General features: G+C 54.8%; 1 protein-coding gene across 4 annotated transcripts in view; it reads left to right on the forward strand.

Moving 5' to 3' along the window:
• FBXL19 (F-box and leucine rich repeat protein 19) overlaps positions 1–15,823 on the forward strand; it is a 29,105-nt gene that overhangs the window by 3,973 nt on the left and 9,309 nt on the right. For 2 of the 4 annotated variants that reach the window (XM_054455662.2, XM_054455660.2), the window contains exons 2-7: positions 1,186–1,386; positions 2,763–2,906; positions 3,028–3,114; positions 3,200–3,418; positions 3,922–4,083; positions 5,530–6,041. In XM_054455662.2, coding sequence (XP_054311637.1) covers positions 1,210–1,386; positions 2,763–2,906; positions 3,028–3,114; positions 3,200–3,418; positions 3,922–4,083; positions 5,530–6,041 — 1,301 coding nt within the window. In that variant the 5' untranslated portion in view covers positions 1,186–1,209. Of the gene's footprint in view, positions 1–25; positions 221–1,185; positions 1,387–2,762; positions 2,907–3,027; positions 3,115–3,199; positions 3,419–3,921; positions 4,084–5,529; positions 6,042–15,823 lie in introns of those variants that run through there. The other 2 variants (XM_054455661.2, XM_054455663.2) reach the window with 2 other exon arrangements.

A 15,823-nucleotide genomic window follows, 5' to 3' on the forward strand; every position in this document is an offset into this window, starting at 1 on the left:
CCCCAGCCTCACCCTCTCTCTGCTCCAAACTCATCTCCAGCCCTCCTTCCTATGACCTCTCCACCCTGGGGAACTGGCCCTCCTTCCTAGACCCTGCTTCCCCTTGAAAGCCCCCACCCCCGCCTGCAGTCGCCGCCCTCCAGGCCCCTCCCCTGGAGCGCTGGAGGGCCCCTTAGCCCCATGGATGGGTATGAAAGTCTCTGGAAAGGGGGAATCTGGGGTAAGACTCTGACTGGGAAGAGACCCTCCAGGCTTCTAATTCCACATGGGATCTTGGAGGATCTGGTTTCCATGGGAGGGGGAGCCCAAGAGATTCTAGATGATTAGGGATGAAAGCAGCCGGGGAAGCTGGGGGGCCTAGGACTGAGCCCATCCTGAGTTCTGGGGAGATGTCAGGCTGGATTCTAGAATCCCAAGGAATTTGGGAGATTGCCCAGGTGGACCGGAGGGATCCAAGAGGAGGGTGTCCTGGAGGAGGGAGCCCTGTGGGGAACAAGAGGGGCTGAGATCTTGGGCTGAGAAGGGTCTCTGAAGAAGCATCTCCAGGTCTGTCAGAGCTCTGGGGAGTTAGTGGGCAGAGGAGATGGTTAGGGACTTGGGGGCAAGGATGTCGCTGGATCTGGTGAGGATAACTGGGTTGAGGGGAAGAGAGATTGAATGGCTGCTGTGGATGAAAAGGTGGGTGGGGGGGGGGGGGGAGAAAAGTCCGGAGCTTCCGTCTAGGAATCTCTGGGTATCTGGGAGGTGAATCTGGGCAGTTTACCCCAGATTGAGGTTGGGGAGAGCCTGGGATATTCTACACTCGGATAACAGGGGAAGAGTTGGGATCTCTCCAAGTTAACACCACGGACAAGGAGTGCCTGGCCTTTCCAAGGAGCTCCGGTGTGGGGATGGCAGAGGAGAGGGCCTCGGTGTCCCCTCCTGCTCCCTGGGCTAGGGAAGGGACCCTGAGGAGGCGGTAGAGGAGTGAGGCCAGGAAGCAGTTCTTGGGCTCCTCTTGAGCTGCTGCAGGGAGACAGGCCTTGAGTAGAGGATTGGCCCCCAGATACACAAAAGGGGGTGACCTCTTTGTCTCCCTGAGGAAGAGGGCAGGCTCTAGCTGCCTGTGGGTGGAGGGATCTGTCAGGGGTCTCCCAGGCCAGGGCCCCAGTGGGCCCATCTGACCCTGCCACCATCCACCCACAGCCCTCGGCGTTGCTGACGCCCCCAATGTCGTCGAGCAGCCGAGGGCCGGGGGCCGGAGCGCGCCGACGCCGAACCCGCTGCCGCCGCTGCCGGGCCTGTGTGCGAACTGAGTGCGGGGATTGCCACTTCTGCCGAGACATGAAGAAGTTCGGGGGGCCCGGGCGCATGAAGCAGTCGTGCCTGCTCCGGCAGTGCACTGCCGTGAGTTCTGCCCCCATCTTTGGGCTCTGCCCACCCTTCCCAATACCTCCTTGGGATGGCTGGTGACTGCCTCCCAGCCTGTACTGTGGAGTGGCTGTTTGTTCACTCGTTCATTTCTTCCCTTCATTCACTAGTTTGTGTCAGTATACATTTTTGTCCTCAGCTCCAAGCTGGGGGCAGTGTCCAGGTGCACAGAAGGATCTGACCTAGTCCCCACTTTCAGGCTCTTCCCAGCTCTCAGAGTCACACCCCCGCAGAATGCCCAGCCCCTGCTCTACCACCCCCCAAGATGTCTCTGTGCAGGAGGGGGCCCATCCCCAGAGATGGCCCCCTTCCAACAGGTCTTGCCCTTCTCTGGCCTCTTCCTCACCCAGGGTGGTCTTGGATTCGAGGCCAAGCTCACCCTTTATGTGACCTTGAGCAAATCATGCTGAATGAACCTTAGGTTCCTTCTCTGTAAAATGTTTCCTTTGCTGAGTTGTAAAGATTAAACAATGGCATGGATGCGAGTGTGTCTACCACAAGGCCCAGCACACAGTAGGGATCAGGGAAGCATGGGTTTCCGCCCTGCCTTCCTCATCCTTTGAGCAGCCCTGGGCTCCAGAGCACGGCCCCTCCCCAGCAGCCTCGAGGAGCCAGCTGCATCCTGCATCCCCCTCCCCACTCTGCCACCTCCCTCTCTTCCTCCTGCCACTCTTTCCTGGTTGGTCTCTTCACCCCTCAGCCCCTCACTTCTTTTCCTTTATCCCCCAACCCCTTGCCTCACTTTTCCTTCTTCCCCTACCTGCATCTTCCTTGATCCTGCCGCATCCTTGTTATGACTCAGTCCTACCACTGTCTTCCCCAAAGTCACACTGTCTGAGGCTGCCCCCGCTTCCCCAGGACTAGTGGCTTCCCTAGTGTTCCCAGGGGGTCTTGCCAAAACCGGGTTCATTGTGGGATTCAGAGCAACCCTTGGGCTGCTCATGGAGCGACCTTGGTATCACCCCAAGCTGTCTTCCCCACCCTCTGAGTGTTACTGTCCTCCTCTCCAAAGCCAGCTGTAATTTCAGGGTCACACTGGCCCTGGGTCCAGCTATAACAGTCACAGGTGATAACAGCTACATATCAGTGTCTCTCATGTATTATCTTGCTCTCCCAAGAGTCCTGCGAGGGAAAGATTCTTAGCCCCATTCTGCAGATGCAGAAACGGAGACTTAAGGAGGTTAAATCAGTTGCTTGAGGTCACACTCCTAAAAGGAGCAAACTCAGGATCAGACCCAGCTTGACCCGTGGGTGCTGCACCTCATCCAGCAGCTGGCCAGGGTCCCTAGAAGGAAGGGTCTTTCCCCTGTTGTTAGCTTTCGGGGCCCCTGATGTCCCCTCTCCCCCAACAGCCCGTGCTCCCACACACAGCTGTGTGCCTCTTGTGTGGGGAGGCTGGGAAGGAGGACACGGTGGAGGGAGAGGAAGAGAAATTTGGTTTGAGTCTCATGGAGTGTACAATCTGCAACGAGATCGTCCACCCCGGCTGCCTGAAGGTGATGGCCCTGGGACCCCGGCGTCTGGGGTGGGGCAGATTGTCAGGGAGCAGAGAGTGGGGGATCACCCTGGCTCTGGGCTTCCTGGCCAACCCCCCACTCGCTGCCCTCTTGCCTACAGATGGGGAAGGCTGAGGGTGTCATCAATGCAGAGATCCCCAACTGCTGGGAGTGCCCTCGCTGCACCCAGGAAGGCCGCACCAGCAAGGTAGGGGCTGGGCTGGGCTGAGCTGTGGGTAGGTGGGGGTCGGGGAGCTGTGCAGGTCCTCACCCCCAGCTTCCATCCCGCCTAGGATTCAGGTGAGGGGCCTGGCCGCCGTAGGGCCGACAACGGTGAGGAGGGCGCCAGCTTGGGGAGCGGATGGAAGCTGACAGAGGAGCCACCACTTCCACCGCCCCCGCCCAGGCGCAAGGGCCCCCTGCCTGCCGGGCCCCCCCCAGAGGACGTGCCTGGGCCGCCCAAACGAAAGGAAAGGGAGGCAGGGAATGAGCCTCCCACCCCAAGGAAAAAGGTGAGCCACGGAGCACGCTCACTAGGCCTGTCCTGAGGAATTCTGGGAGCTGTAGTCCTGGCTGGTTCTGTGGGGGCTGTGTGGGCCTGGGAGCGTGCTCTGTGGGTTCCCCCAAGGACTGTTGGGAGATGTAGTTCAGGAGTTGGGTGGGGAGAGGATAGAGCATGCTCAGTGTGGAGGAGGGGGGACAGGTGAGGTGAGCTGGCACTGCAGGAAGCTTTGGGAGCCCTGGGTGGGTTAGGGAGGCAGGAGAGAGCATGCTCAGATCATCCCTGCATAAGAGGAGGGAGGGGCTGGAGAAGGCCTGAGGGGAGGAAAGAAGAGATGGAGCATGCTCAGTGGGCTAGGACGCTGGGTGCAAGGTGAGCATGCTCAGAGTTATCCCTGGGACGGGGGCTTCTGGGACTTGTAGTCTAAGTGGAGGACATGCACCTTAGATTTCTGGCCCATGAGTGCCTAATGGGGTCTCTCCCTTCCCCCATATCTCCCTCTCACCCTGGTAGGTGAAAGGAGGCCGAGAGAGGCACCTGAAGAAGGTGGGTGGAGACGCCTGCCTCCTCCGAGGATCGGACCCAGGCGGCCCGGGCCTGCTGCCCCCCAGGGTTCTGAATCCGAGCCAGGCTTTCTCATCCTGCCACCCTGGGCTCCCTCCCGAGAACTGGGAGGTGTGCCGGGGACCTCCTCCCTCCCCTTCCCACCTTCCCTTGCCCCACCCTTCACCCTGGAGCCCAAGACCTGTCCCTTCCTGCTCACCTTGTTCTGCCCCAGCCCCACTTGGCCACGGTGGGCGTCCGGACACCTGGGATGAGTTGGGTGGGAGGGTGGGTTGAGTCCAGGCCACAGGAGCCCCTGACTTCCCAAAAACCCTTAGGGCTCATCTGACCTACTTGCCTTATCTTTCCAAGCCTTACAGGGGAGATAACTGAGTTCAAATTTCTGTCCAACCGTTTACTCTTTGTGTGATCCTAGCAGGTTGTCAGCCACCCTGAGCCTTAGTTTCTTTATCCATGTAGTGGAGATGCTGCTGCCTGCCTTGCCCCCTTATCCCGCAGAACTGTATAAGTCTTATGAGGTTCTGAAAGGCAGTGAGCTTTGTAAGCTATAAAATTTACCCAGATTGAAGGGACATAAGGCCCAGAGAGGTTTGAAGACTTGTCCAAGTCACACAGTAAAGCCAGAATTGAGATATTACTTGGCATGGACACTCAACACAGGAGTCCGCCTGATTGGGTCCAAATCCTGACTCTGCTGTTTTTCAGTTTGTAACCTTGGACAAGTCACTTTGTGCCTTTAAGCCTCGGTTTCCTCATGTCTGAAAAGAGCGGCCCAGGTCACTACTGTGTTAGAATACTGTGAGGACGGAATGAGTCAGCCGACGTGGGGTGCTGCTCGTGGGGCCAATCACTGTTACCCTCAGTTGATAGACGCCTGCTCCAGCTGGTCCGTGTAGTGGATGATGAAGCAGGGGCTTCCCACAGCCATCCAGAGTTGAGGGCAAGCCAGGATTCAAAGCAGGGTCTCTCATTTCTCCATTCCCTACTGCTTTTGGAACTGCCTAAGCCATGCAAACCCGTAAGGGCTGGAAATTATTTTATTTTATTTTATTTTATTTTTTAGACAGAGTCTCACTCTGTCGCCCATACTGGAGTGCAGTGGCGTGATCTTGGCCCGCTGCAACCTCCACCTCCCAGGTTCAAGCAATTCTGCCTCAGCCTCCCAAGTAGCTGGGACTACAGGCTTGTGCCACCATGCCCAGTTTATTTTTGTATTTTTAGTAGAGACAGGGTTTCACTATGTTGGCCAGGATGGTCTCAATCTCTTGACCTCGTGATCCTCCCGCCTTGGCCTCCCGGAGTGCTGGGATTACAGGCGGGAGCCACTGCACCCAGCTGGAAATTATTTTAATTAGCACTCTCCTGTTACCGATAAGAAAACTGAGGCCCAGGGCCTGGCGGTGGCTTTAGCAAGGTCTCCCACTGTCCGGAGCAGAGCCAGTGCTGGAACTCAGGACTGTCCCTCGGGCTGTTCATCCCCTGGTGACTCCTCGGGGTAGGGGGGGTGGGAAAATGTATCCCAGGCCCTAAAACAGCATCAACCCTGTCTCCCTGCAGAAACCAAAGCCGCCTTTGGCCTCTGCAGAGGGCCCAGCGGTGCCGTCCCCATCCCCGCAGAGGGAGAAGCTAGAGCGTTTCAAGCGGATGTGCCAGCTGCTGGAACGGGTGCCTGACACCTCCTCTTCCTCCTCGGACTCAGACTCCGACTCCGACTCTTCGGGCACATCGCTGAGTGAGGACGAAGCCCCCGGCGAGGCCCGGAATGGGCGACGGCCAACCCGGGGCAGCTCTGGCGAGAAGGAGAACCGTGGGGGGCGGCGGGCTGTGCGCCCTGGCAGCGGGGGGCCCCTGCTCAGCTGGCCCCTGGGCCCAGCCCCACCACCCCGGCCTCCACAGCTGGAGCGGCATGTGGTGCGGCCCCCGCCTCGAAGCCCTGAGCCCGACACACTCCCCTTGGCTGCTGGATCCGACCACCCCCTGCCCCGGGCCGCCTGGCTTCGCGTCTTCCAGCACCTCGGGCCGCGGGAGCTGTGTATCTGCATGCGAGTCTGCCGAACTTGGAGCCGCTGGTGAGTGGCCTGGACAGGCCTGCGTTCCGTGGCCAGCAGGCTTCCCGCTTGCTGGGTGACCTGCGGTAGGTCTCTGGCCCTCTCTGGGCCTTGCTTTTATATTGGGGATACTTCTCTAGTATGCACAGATTACAGTGCGTCCTTCCGTATTTCCCGTGTGTGGGCTACTTTCCACTTATGGGCTCATTTAACCCCCTAGACAACTTTAAGGTAGAGGTTATTTTCCCCTTTTTCAGATGAAGCTGAGGCCCAAGGTCATGTGGAAGAGAAGTGGTGGTAGAACCAGGCATTGGAACCTAGGCCCTTTGGCTCCAGTGCCTTTCCTCCTAATAGTAGCGACTATATTGTCTAGTGTGTGTCAGCCATAGCACTGAGCGCTGTGCTGCATTGTCACTTCTCATACTGCCACTTCTGAAAACAGTCTGATGATTGGTTCCATTCACATAGGAGAAAGCCATGTGCTGGGCTGGCCCTGCCGTCGAAAGACAGCCAGCCTTGAACCTCCTGACTCGGTTCCTGCTTTCCTTCTGCCCTGGAGCCACCACTAATGCCCTCTGCCCATCCCCCAGCCCCCCAGCCTCTATTAGAAATGTCGGTCATCCTCCCGAGCCTCTTGTCTTCCTCTCTGGTCTCGCCCCCAGCAAAATCCCTCCTCCTCTCCAGCAAACTCCCACAGCGCTCTGTTCCCCTCATAGAGCAAGCAGAGGCCTTCGGCGTGTTGACAAGCCTTCATTCATTTACTCATTTCACTTTCCCCTCAGTTGCTGGGGTGGGAGCAGATAACTGTGTCTGTTTTATCTTCATGTCCCTAGCACGGGACAAAGGGCGGTGTAAGTGCCCAAGAAATGTTGCAGTAAACGAGGCTATCAGGCTCTTTCCCAGGGACTCGCTGCAGCTGGGACCAGGTTCCCTGTTGGGCACTGCACCAAGGTTAGCTGATTTGACCTTCATAATGGCAGCCCTGGGAGAGAAAAGGGACACCTGAAGTTACAGTACAAGTTCATGGCTGAACTCAAACTCTGGTCTTCTTTTGGGACCAGGTCTGGGCCACTGGTGCCTTCTGGTATCTGCAGAGATTGTGCAGCCAAAAGTACCAGAGTGCAGGCTCTGGAGGCAAATTGCCTGTGACAGAATCTTTTTTTTTTTTTTTTTTTTTTAAAGACGGAGCCTCACACTGTGGCCCATGTTAGAGTACAGTGGCATGATCTTGGCTGATTGCAACCTCTGCCTCCCGGGTTCAAGCAATTCCCCTGCCTCAGCCTCCTGAGTAACTGGGATTATAGGCGCCCACCACCACACCTGGCTAATTTTTTTTTTTTTTTTTTTTTGTAATTTCAGTAGAGACAGAGTATCACCCTGTTGGCCAGGCTGGTCTTGAACTCCTGACCTGAAGCAATCCGCCCGCCTCAGCCTCCCAAAGTGCTGGGATTACAGGCATGAGCTACCGGTTGTGGTTATAGCTGAAGAGCTATAAACCATTGGGCCAGTCACTTAACTTCCTGTGCCTCGGTTTCTTCATCTGAAAAACCAGATAATCAACGCTCTTGCATAGTGTTTTCTTGAGCTAATACACATGAAGAACTGAGCACAGTACCTGGGAAATAGGAACTACTTGAAAGAGCTCTCATTGTAGCCAGTATTTACTTAGTTGCAAATAGTTGCTGAACGCACAGCCTGTTAGGCCTCAGAATGTAGATCTGTGCCCTTGAAGAGCGTACAGTTAAGCTGCAACATAGAAGCAGATAGTTACAGAAGTTGCAGGGGATGACACCTGCCTCATGTACTAATCAAGGAAATGTTTGCTGAGGCCCCTTCAAGGCCAGCTCTGTGCCTGGCATGTGGGAGCCAGAACTGAAAGGGCCCTGATTTCTGCTTCAACGGGAGACATGTGGTCCGAAGCAGACAAAGCAAGAGGCAATGGCTCCCAGTGTGGGCCCTGGACTCTGCATCCTTGGGTTTCACTGGCTGCGTGGCCATGTGTGGAGAGCGATACCTCTTGAGGCCCTGGTTTTCTCATCTGTAGTCTGGGTTTGTATGAATACTCACCTTGTGGGGATTAAGTGAAGTGATTCCTACAAAGCCCGCAGCACAGTGCCTGGAGGGTACTAAACACTCAATCAGATGGCACCTCCCAATGAAAAGGACAAGAGCCAGGCAGAGCAGGGGCCTGTGGGGGCACAGCAGGACCACTCAGGAAGCTCTGCGAGGTCTGGGCACAGAAGCAGGGGTAGCGGGGAGAGATTTGCAATGATAACTTTTTTTTTTTTTTTTTTTTTTTTTGACGGAGCCTTGCTCTGTCACCCAGGCTGAAGTGCAGTGGCGTGATCTCGGCTCACTGCACCCTCCGCCTCCAACGTTAAAGTGATTCTCCTGTCTCAGCCTCCCAGGTAGCTGGGACTACAAGCGCCCGCCACCATGCCTGGCTAATTTTTTTTTTTGAGATAGAGTCTTGCTCTGTCACCCAGGCTGGAGTGCCTTGGTGCAATCTCAGCTCACCACAATCTCCACCTCCCGGGTTCAAGTGATTCTCCTGCCTCAGCCTCCTGAGTAATTGAGACTACAGGCATACGGTACCACGTCCGCCTAATTTTTGTACTTTTTTAGAAGAGGCAGCGTTTCACCATGTTGGTCAGGCTGGTCTCGAACTCCTGACCTCAGGTGATTCGCCTGCCTCAGCCTCCCAAAGGGCTGAGATTACAGGCGTGAGCCACCGCGCCTGGCCTAATTTTTGTATTTTTAGTAGAGACAGGGTTTTGCCATATTGGTCAGGCTGGTCTCGAACTCCTGACCTCAGGTGATTCACCCGCCTTGGCCTCCCAAAGTGCTTGGATTACAGGTGTGAGCCACCTTGCCAGGCCTTATTTTTGTTTGTTTTGTTTTTCTTTTTTAGAGAGAGGGTCTCTCTCTGTTGCCCAGGCTGGAGCACAGTGGTGCAGTCATAGCTCATTGCAGCTTCAACCTCCTGGGCTCAAGCAATCCTCCTGCCTCAGCCTCCTGAGTAGCTGGGATTGCAGGCACATGCCACTGTGTCTGGCCAATTTTTAAAACTTTTTTGCAGGAACCAGTGGCTCACTGTTCCCCAGGCTGGTCTTGAACTTCTGGCCTCAGGTGATCCTTCCACCTTGGCCTCCTAAAGTGTTGGGATTACAGGTGTGAGCCACTGTGCCCAGCCAAGAACTTTTTTTTTTTGAGACGGAGTTTAGCTCTTGTTGCCCAGGCTGGAGTGCAATGGCGCGATCTTGGCTCACCACAACCTCCACCTCCTGGGTTCAATCAGTTCTCCTGCCTCAGCCTCCCGAGTAGCTGGGATTACAGACATGCGCCACTACGCCCGGCTAATTTTGTATTTTTAGTAGAAACGGGGGTTTCTCCATGTTGGTCAGGCTGGTCTCGAACTCCTGACCTCAGGTGATCCACCCGCCTTGGCCTCCCAAAGTGCTGGGATTACAAGTGTGAGCCACCGCGCCCGGCGTAAGGACTTTTTAAGAAGTGGAATGGCTTGGGCCAGGCATGATGGCTCATGCTTGTAATCGCAGCACTTCGGGAGGCCGAGATGGGTGGATCACTTGAGGTCAGGAGTTCGAGACCAGCCTCGCCAACATGGTGAGACCCTGTCTCTACTAGAAATACAAAAAATTTAGCCAGGCATGGTGGAATACGTCTGTAGTTCAGCTACTCGGGAGACTGGGACAGGAGAATCACTTGAACCTGGGAGGCGGAGGTGCAGTGAGCCGAGATCATACCATAGCTCTCCAGCCTAGGCAGGAAGAGTGAAACTCCATCTCAAAAAAAAAAAAAAAAAAAAAAAAATGGCCGGGCGCGGTGGCTCATGCCTGTGATCCCAGCACTTTGGAAGGCCGAGGCAGGGAAATCACCTGAGGTCAGGAGTTTGAGACCAGCCTGGCCAACATGGTGAAACCCTGTCTCTACTAAAAATACAAAAATTAGCTGGGCATGGTGGTGGGCACCTGTAATCCCAGCTACTCGGGAGTCTGAGGCAGGAGAATCGCTTGAACCCAGGAGGCGGAGGTTGCAGTAAGCCAAGATCGAGCCACTGCACTCCAGCCTGGCCAACAGAGCAAGACCCTGTCTCAAAAAAAAATGTGGAATGGCTTGGTCTTGGTGACTAACTGGCAGTAGGGACAACAGGGTAACCCTCAGGTTAGTTTCTGACCCAGGAGCCTGGATGGGCAACAGCATCATTCCCCAGGCTCAGGAGGAGCAGGTTCCAGGAAGGTAAAGAGCTCAGATGACTGACATGTGTGGTGTGCTCAGGACGTGTGGGTCTGATGCTCAGGAGAAACATGTTTGGGAGTTCTCAGCCTGTAGGTAGCAAGCCAAGCAGCTTTGATGAAGACGGCAAAAGATCACACATCAGTACTTGTGAGTTAGAGCAAGAGCCTAGCCAGATAATTGGAGGAGCTCATGGCCAGAGGTGTTCCCCCGAGTAGAGAGCGAGGCACGAGGGAATGTGGTAAGCCGAGGAGGATGCTGGCGAGAGGCCATGGGAGATCAGGGACCAGGAAGTGGTGGTTGGATTTTGCTACCAGGAGGCCTTAGTGTCCTTAGCTGTGCTCTGGGGGTTGGGGGTCCAAAGCCAGATTGAATGGAGTCGAGGACATCAGCTTCCAGGCAGGGACTTGATTCGTTTGTTCCTGTTGTGTTCCTGGTGTCTAACGGCACCTGGCGGACAGTGGGCAGTGAGATCATCTTTGCTGAATGAGTGAAGGACAGGAGAGCAGGATGTAGTGTGGAAGGATGTACAGAGGGTGGCGCTGGAGAGGCGTGTGTAGGGAACAGCAGGAGGCTGCAGGCTTTCCTGTCTGGTGGCTTCCATCTTTTCTTGGAACTGAAAGGGAAGTGATCCCTTAAGAGTGAAGAGTGGAGAGAGGGCAGCAGGGAAGGCGTGCAGGGGTTGTTGAGTCGCAAGGAAGAAGGTTGGGGCTTTTGAGGACATGGACAGAGAGAAGGTGGCAAGGAAGGGACTGGAACACAAGGTGATCATGGTCAGGTAGGGCCTGGAGGTGGACAGATTGGAGGACAGTGGTGGCATCGGGGCCCAGAGAGCTACAAGAGGGCGGAACTGGCAGTGCTTGGAGCCCTAGGGGCTGTGAGCCCTCAGAGGGCAGTAAGGGCTGGTCCAGCTCCCTGTTCCCGGGGGCTTCTGCAAGAGGGAGGGTTAGGATTGGAATTGAGGGTTTGCAGGTCGGCCTAGTAGGAGAGGACTCATTGTGGGGTGGCTGGAGTCCAGGAGGAAGTAAATGGGTTAGGGGACTTTGGCATCAAGCCACATGTCTCTAGGACGACGGCACGCCTTGGCTCTTAGACCTTTCCCTGCCTCTTGTCTCAGTGTCATTCTCCAGCTTAGAAAGAACCCACCTGTGGCTCCCTGTCGCCCTCACAACAGACGCCCACCATCACAGTCCTGTTGGACATATGGACATGGACTGGGCCCACTGACTGCACCAACCACTTCCCTGAGCTGTGTCCCTTCCTTGTTACAGCAACCTCTGAAGGAAGCGCTGTTCTTCACCCCACTGTACAGTTTGGGAAATGGAAGCCCACACAGGGCGAGTGACTTGCCTGAGGCCCCCCAAAGCCTGGAGGTGGCAGAGCTGAGATTTAGATCCCCACAGCTCACATCCTCAGCTCTGGGCTCTGTGACCATGATAGTCTGTGGCCTGGCATTCCAGACCTCCTTGACATGACACCCATCCCTCTTTTGCGGCTCCACTCTTGCCTCTTCTCTCCTCAGAATTCAGGCTTTCCACCCAGGCGGGCTAGGTGGAACCCCGCCTCTGCTACTTACCACTTGGTAGTTGTGGGGCCTTGAATACATTTCTCAACCTTTCTCGGCCTCTTTTTTTTTTTTTTTTTGAGATGGAGTCTCACTCTGTCACCCAGGCTGGAGTGCAGTGGCGCAATCTCGGCTCACTGCAAGCTCCGCCTCCCGGGTTCACGCCATTCTCCTGCCTCAGCCTCCTGAGTAGCTGGGACTACAGGTTCCCGCCACCACACCCGGCTAATTTTTTGTATTTTTTTTTTTTTTAGTAGAGACGGGGTTTCACCATGTTAGCCAAGATGGTCTCGACCTCCTGACCTCATGATCCACCTGCCTCAGCTTCCCAAAGTGCTGGGATTACAGGCGTGAGCCACCGCGCCCGACCTTTTTTTTTTTTTTTTTTTTGAGGTGGAGTCTGACTCTGTTACCCAGCTGGAGTGGAATGCTGTGATCTCGGCTCACTGCAACCTCCGCCTCCCGGGTTCAAGTGATTCTCCTGCCTCAGCCTCCTGAGTAGCTGGGACTACAGGTGCGTTGCCACCACACCCAGCTAATTTTTGTGTTTTTGGTAGAGACAGGGTTTCACTATGTTGGCCAGGCTGGTCTCAAACTCCTGACCTCGTGATCCGCCCTCCTTGGCCTCCCAAAGTGCTGGGATTAACAAGCGTGAGCCACTGCGCCTGCTTGCCTCATTTTGTTTACTATAGAAAGGAGATGATGGTGATGTTGACCTCCTAGGGCTGGCGTGAGGTTCGGTGCTTAATGCATGGGACAGTGCCTGGCACACAGTGAACCCTGGATAATGGCTGGTTAGTAGTGCTGCAGTCACTGTGGTCACTGTGACTCTGGTTATGATGCTGAGTTCCTATGGCCTGGGGTTTCCAGAGCTCTCCGTTTTGTCTCTCGTGGGCCTGGACACAGGTTCTTGCCCATCTGGAACACACACCCTCCTCCCGCTCCCCTTGCTGAAATAACTACTGCTTTCCTCGGAGTCTCAGGTCAAGCATTGTCCCCCCAGGAGGCTCCCCAACCCAGTCCTTGAGGTGACTCTTACCATGCCCCTTGTCACCTCAGTTACTGCGGACTGTCCATGTCTCCCTGACTGTATGGCAGGAACCTGTCATCTTTCCCTCCTCTGTGCCCAGTGGAAGCCAGACACTTGGGATCAGTAGGTCCCTCAGTAACTGTTGGTTGTCCCTCTGAGGTTTAACCCCAGTGTCCTGGTTGTACAAGAGCAGGGGGACTGATGAGCTCTAGCCAAGGAAGGTGTGGGAGACTTCCTGGAAGAGGAGGCACTGGAGCCGAGCCACGAAGGCTCTGGGTTGGCATTTCTGGCAGAGGCACAGCATGTGCCACAATATGTTGGCATCAGACAGCACTGTGTCTGTAGGTGGGCAGGTGTGTGGCTTGGCTGTTGTGGAGTATGATACAGAAACACAGTGGGTGCCCCCAGGGAAAGGGGCTTCCTTCCAGCTGTGGACCGTGGAAGGGAAGTGGCTTCAAGGAAGTGGTGACAGTTAAGCTGGGAGGCAGTCATGGCAGGGTCACAGTGGGCAGAGAGAGGCTTTGAATAGAGCAGATGTCACCGATTTTCTTGCTCACTGAAAGAGAGCAAAGGGGCAGGACCTAGGGGTAGAAGCTGGGTCGGGCATGAGTTGGTTTTTTTCCTTTTCATGTTTTGAATTGGAGAGATTTGCAGATGTTTATTAGTTGAGAGGAAGGAATCAGGAGAGGGAGAGGCTAGAATGCCAGAAAAGCAGGATGAGGGTAGGAGGGAACAGGAGAGCAAGTGGCAGAGGGGTGAAGGTGTTCGGACTGAATCCTTGGTGTCTGTGCCCTCAGCCTTCTCTAAAACATCACACCAGGGCTGGGCCCAGTGGCTCACGCCTGTAATCCCAGCACTTCGGGAGGCTGAGGCAGGAGAATTGCTTGAGCCCAGGGGTTCAAGACCAGCTTGGGAAACATAGTGAGATCCCCATCTCTATTAAAAAAGAAAAAATTAGCTAAGCATACCTGTGGTCCCAGCCACATGGGAGGCTGAGGCAAGGGGATTACTTGAGCCCAGGAGTTTGAGGCTGCAGTGAGCTATGATTGCATCACTGCACTCTAGCCTGGGTGACAGTGAGATTTTGTCTGAAAAAAATAATGAAACGACACACTGGGCCTCTGGAGTAGGTCTGGCATTTTTCAGTGACACAAAAATATGGCTTAATTCCTCTGTGAGTTTTGGAAAGGAAGTCTCTCCATTGGAAGGAAGTCTCTCCATTGGGTGCTTTTTTTTTTTGAGACGGAGTCTCGCTCTGTCACCCAGGCTGAAGTGCAGTGGTGCCATCTCGGCTCACTGCAAGCTCCGCCTCCAGGGTTCACGCCATTCTCCTGCCTCAGCCTCCCGAGTAGCTGGGACTACAGGAGCCCACTACCACGCCCAGCTAATCTTTTGTATTTTTAGCAGATACGAGGTTTCACTGTATTAGCCAGGATGGTCTCGATCTCCTGACCTCGTGATCCGCCTGCCTCGGCCTCCAAAAGTGCTGGGATTACAGGTGTGAGCCACTGCGCCTGGCCACTTTTGGGTGCTTTTTCTAACACTTCTCTGATACTTATCTCCCTGTTTAACAAAAGTAGTCTTCAGGTAGTAGCCTAAAGCCACAGCAACACCTGGCTATGATTTAATAACTCTGGTCTTTTTTGTGTGTTTTATTTATTTATTTATTTATTTTTGAGATGGAGTCTTGCTCTGTCGCCCAGGCTGGAGTGCAGTGGTGCGATCTTGGCTTACTGCAAGCTCCGCCTCCCAGGTTCACACCATTCTCCTGCCTCAGCCTCCCAAGTAGCTGGGACTACAGGTGCCCACCACCACGCCTGGCTAATTTTTTGTATTTTTAGTAGAGACGGGGTTTCACCGTGTTAGCCAGGTTGGTCTTGATCTCCTGACCTCGTGATCTGTCTGCCTCGGCCTCCCAAAGAGCTGAGATTACACTGCGCCTGGACTTTTGTGTTTATTTTTAAGATTAACATATTTATGTGAAACAATACTGGTTTTTTTTTTTTTTGAGACGGAGTCTTGTTCTGTCTCCCAGGCTGGAGTGCAGTGGCACGATCTCGGCTCACTGCAAGCTCCGCCTCCCGGGTTCACGCCGTTCTCCTGCCTCGGCCTCCCGAGTAGCTGGGACTACAGGCACCCTCCACCACGCCCGGCTAATTTTTTGTATTTTTTTTTTTAGTAGAGACGGGGTTTCACCGTGTTAGCCAGGATGGTCTTGGTCTCCTGACCTAGTGATCCACCCGCCTCGGCCTCCCAAAGTGCTGGGATTACAGGCGTGAGCCACCCACGCCCGGCAACAATACTGGTTTTAAGTGCAAAGAGATGATTCAAAGATAAATCATGTTACGCAGATAAGTGAACAGCAAATACTGGAGCTTGGGAATCACTGCCCCACCCCAGGGCTTCTGCAAGGAAAAGCCTTTCAGAGTCATGAGGGCAGGGAGGGAGGCAAGAGACAGCTTCCCTTGGGAGGCCAAGGGAAGGATCGCTTGAGCTCAGGAGTTCAAAACCAGCCTGGACAACCTTGTCTCTACTAAAAATAAAAAAATAGGCCAGGCGCAGTGGCTCACGCCTGTAATCCTAGCACTACAGGAGGCCGAAGTGGGCAGATCACCTGAGGTCAGGATTTCGAGACCAGCCTGGCCAACATGGAGAAACCCTCTCTCTACTAAAAATACAAAAAATTAGCCGGGCATGGTGGTGCATGCCTGTTATCCCAGCTACTCTGGAGACTGAGGCAGGAGAATCGCTTGAACTCGGGAGGCGGTGGTTTCAGTGAGCCAAGATCACACCATTGCACTCCAGCCTGGGCAACAAGAGCGAAACTCTGTCTCAAAAAAAAAAAAAAAAAAAAAAAAAGTCAGGTGTGGTGGCATGTGCCTGTAGTCCCAGCTACTCAGGAGGCTGAAGTAGGAGGATGGCTTGAGCCCAGGAGTTTAAGGTTGCAGTGAGCTG

Source organism: Pongo pygmaeus, chromosome 18, assembly GCF_028885625.2.
Source record: "Pongo pygmaeus isolate AG05252 chromosome 18, NHGRI_mPonPyg2-v2.0_pri, whole genome shotgun sequence".
Lineage (NCBI taxonomy): Eukaryota > Metazoa > Chordata > Mammalia > Primates > Hominidae > Pongo > Pongo pygmaeus.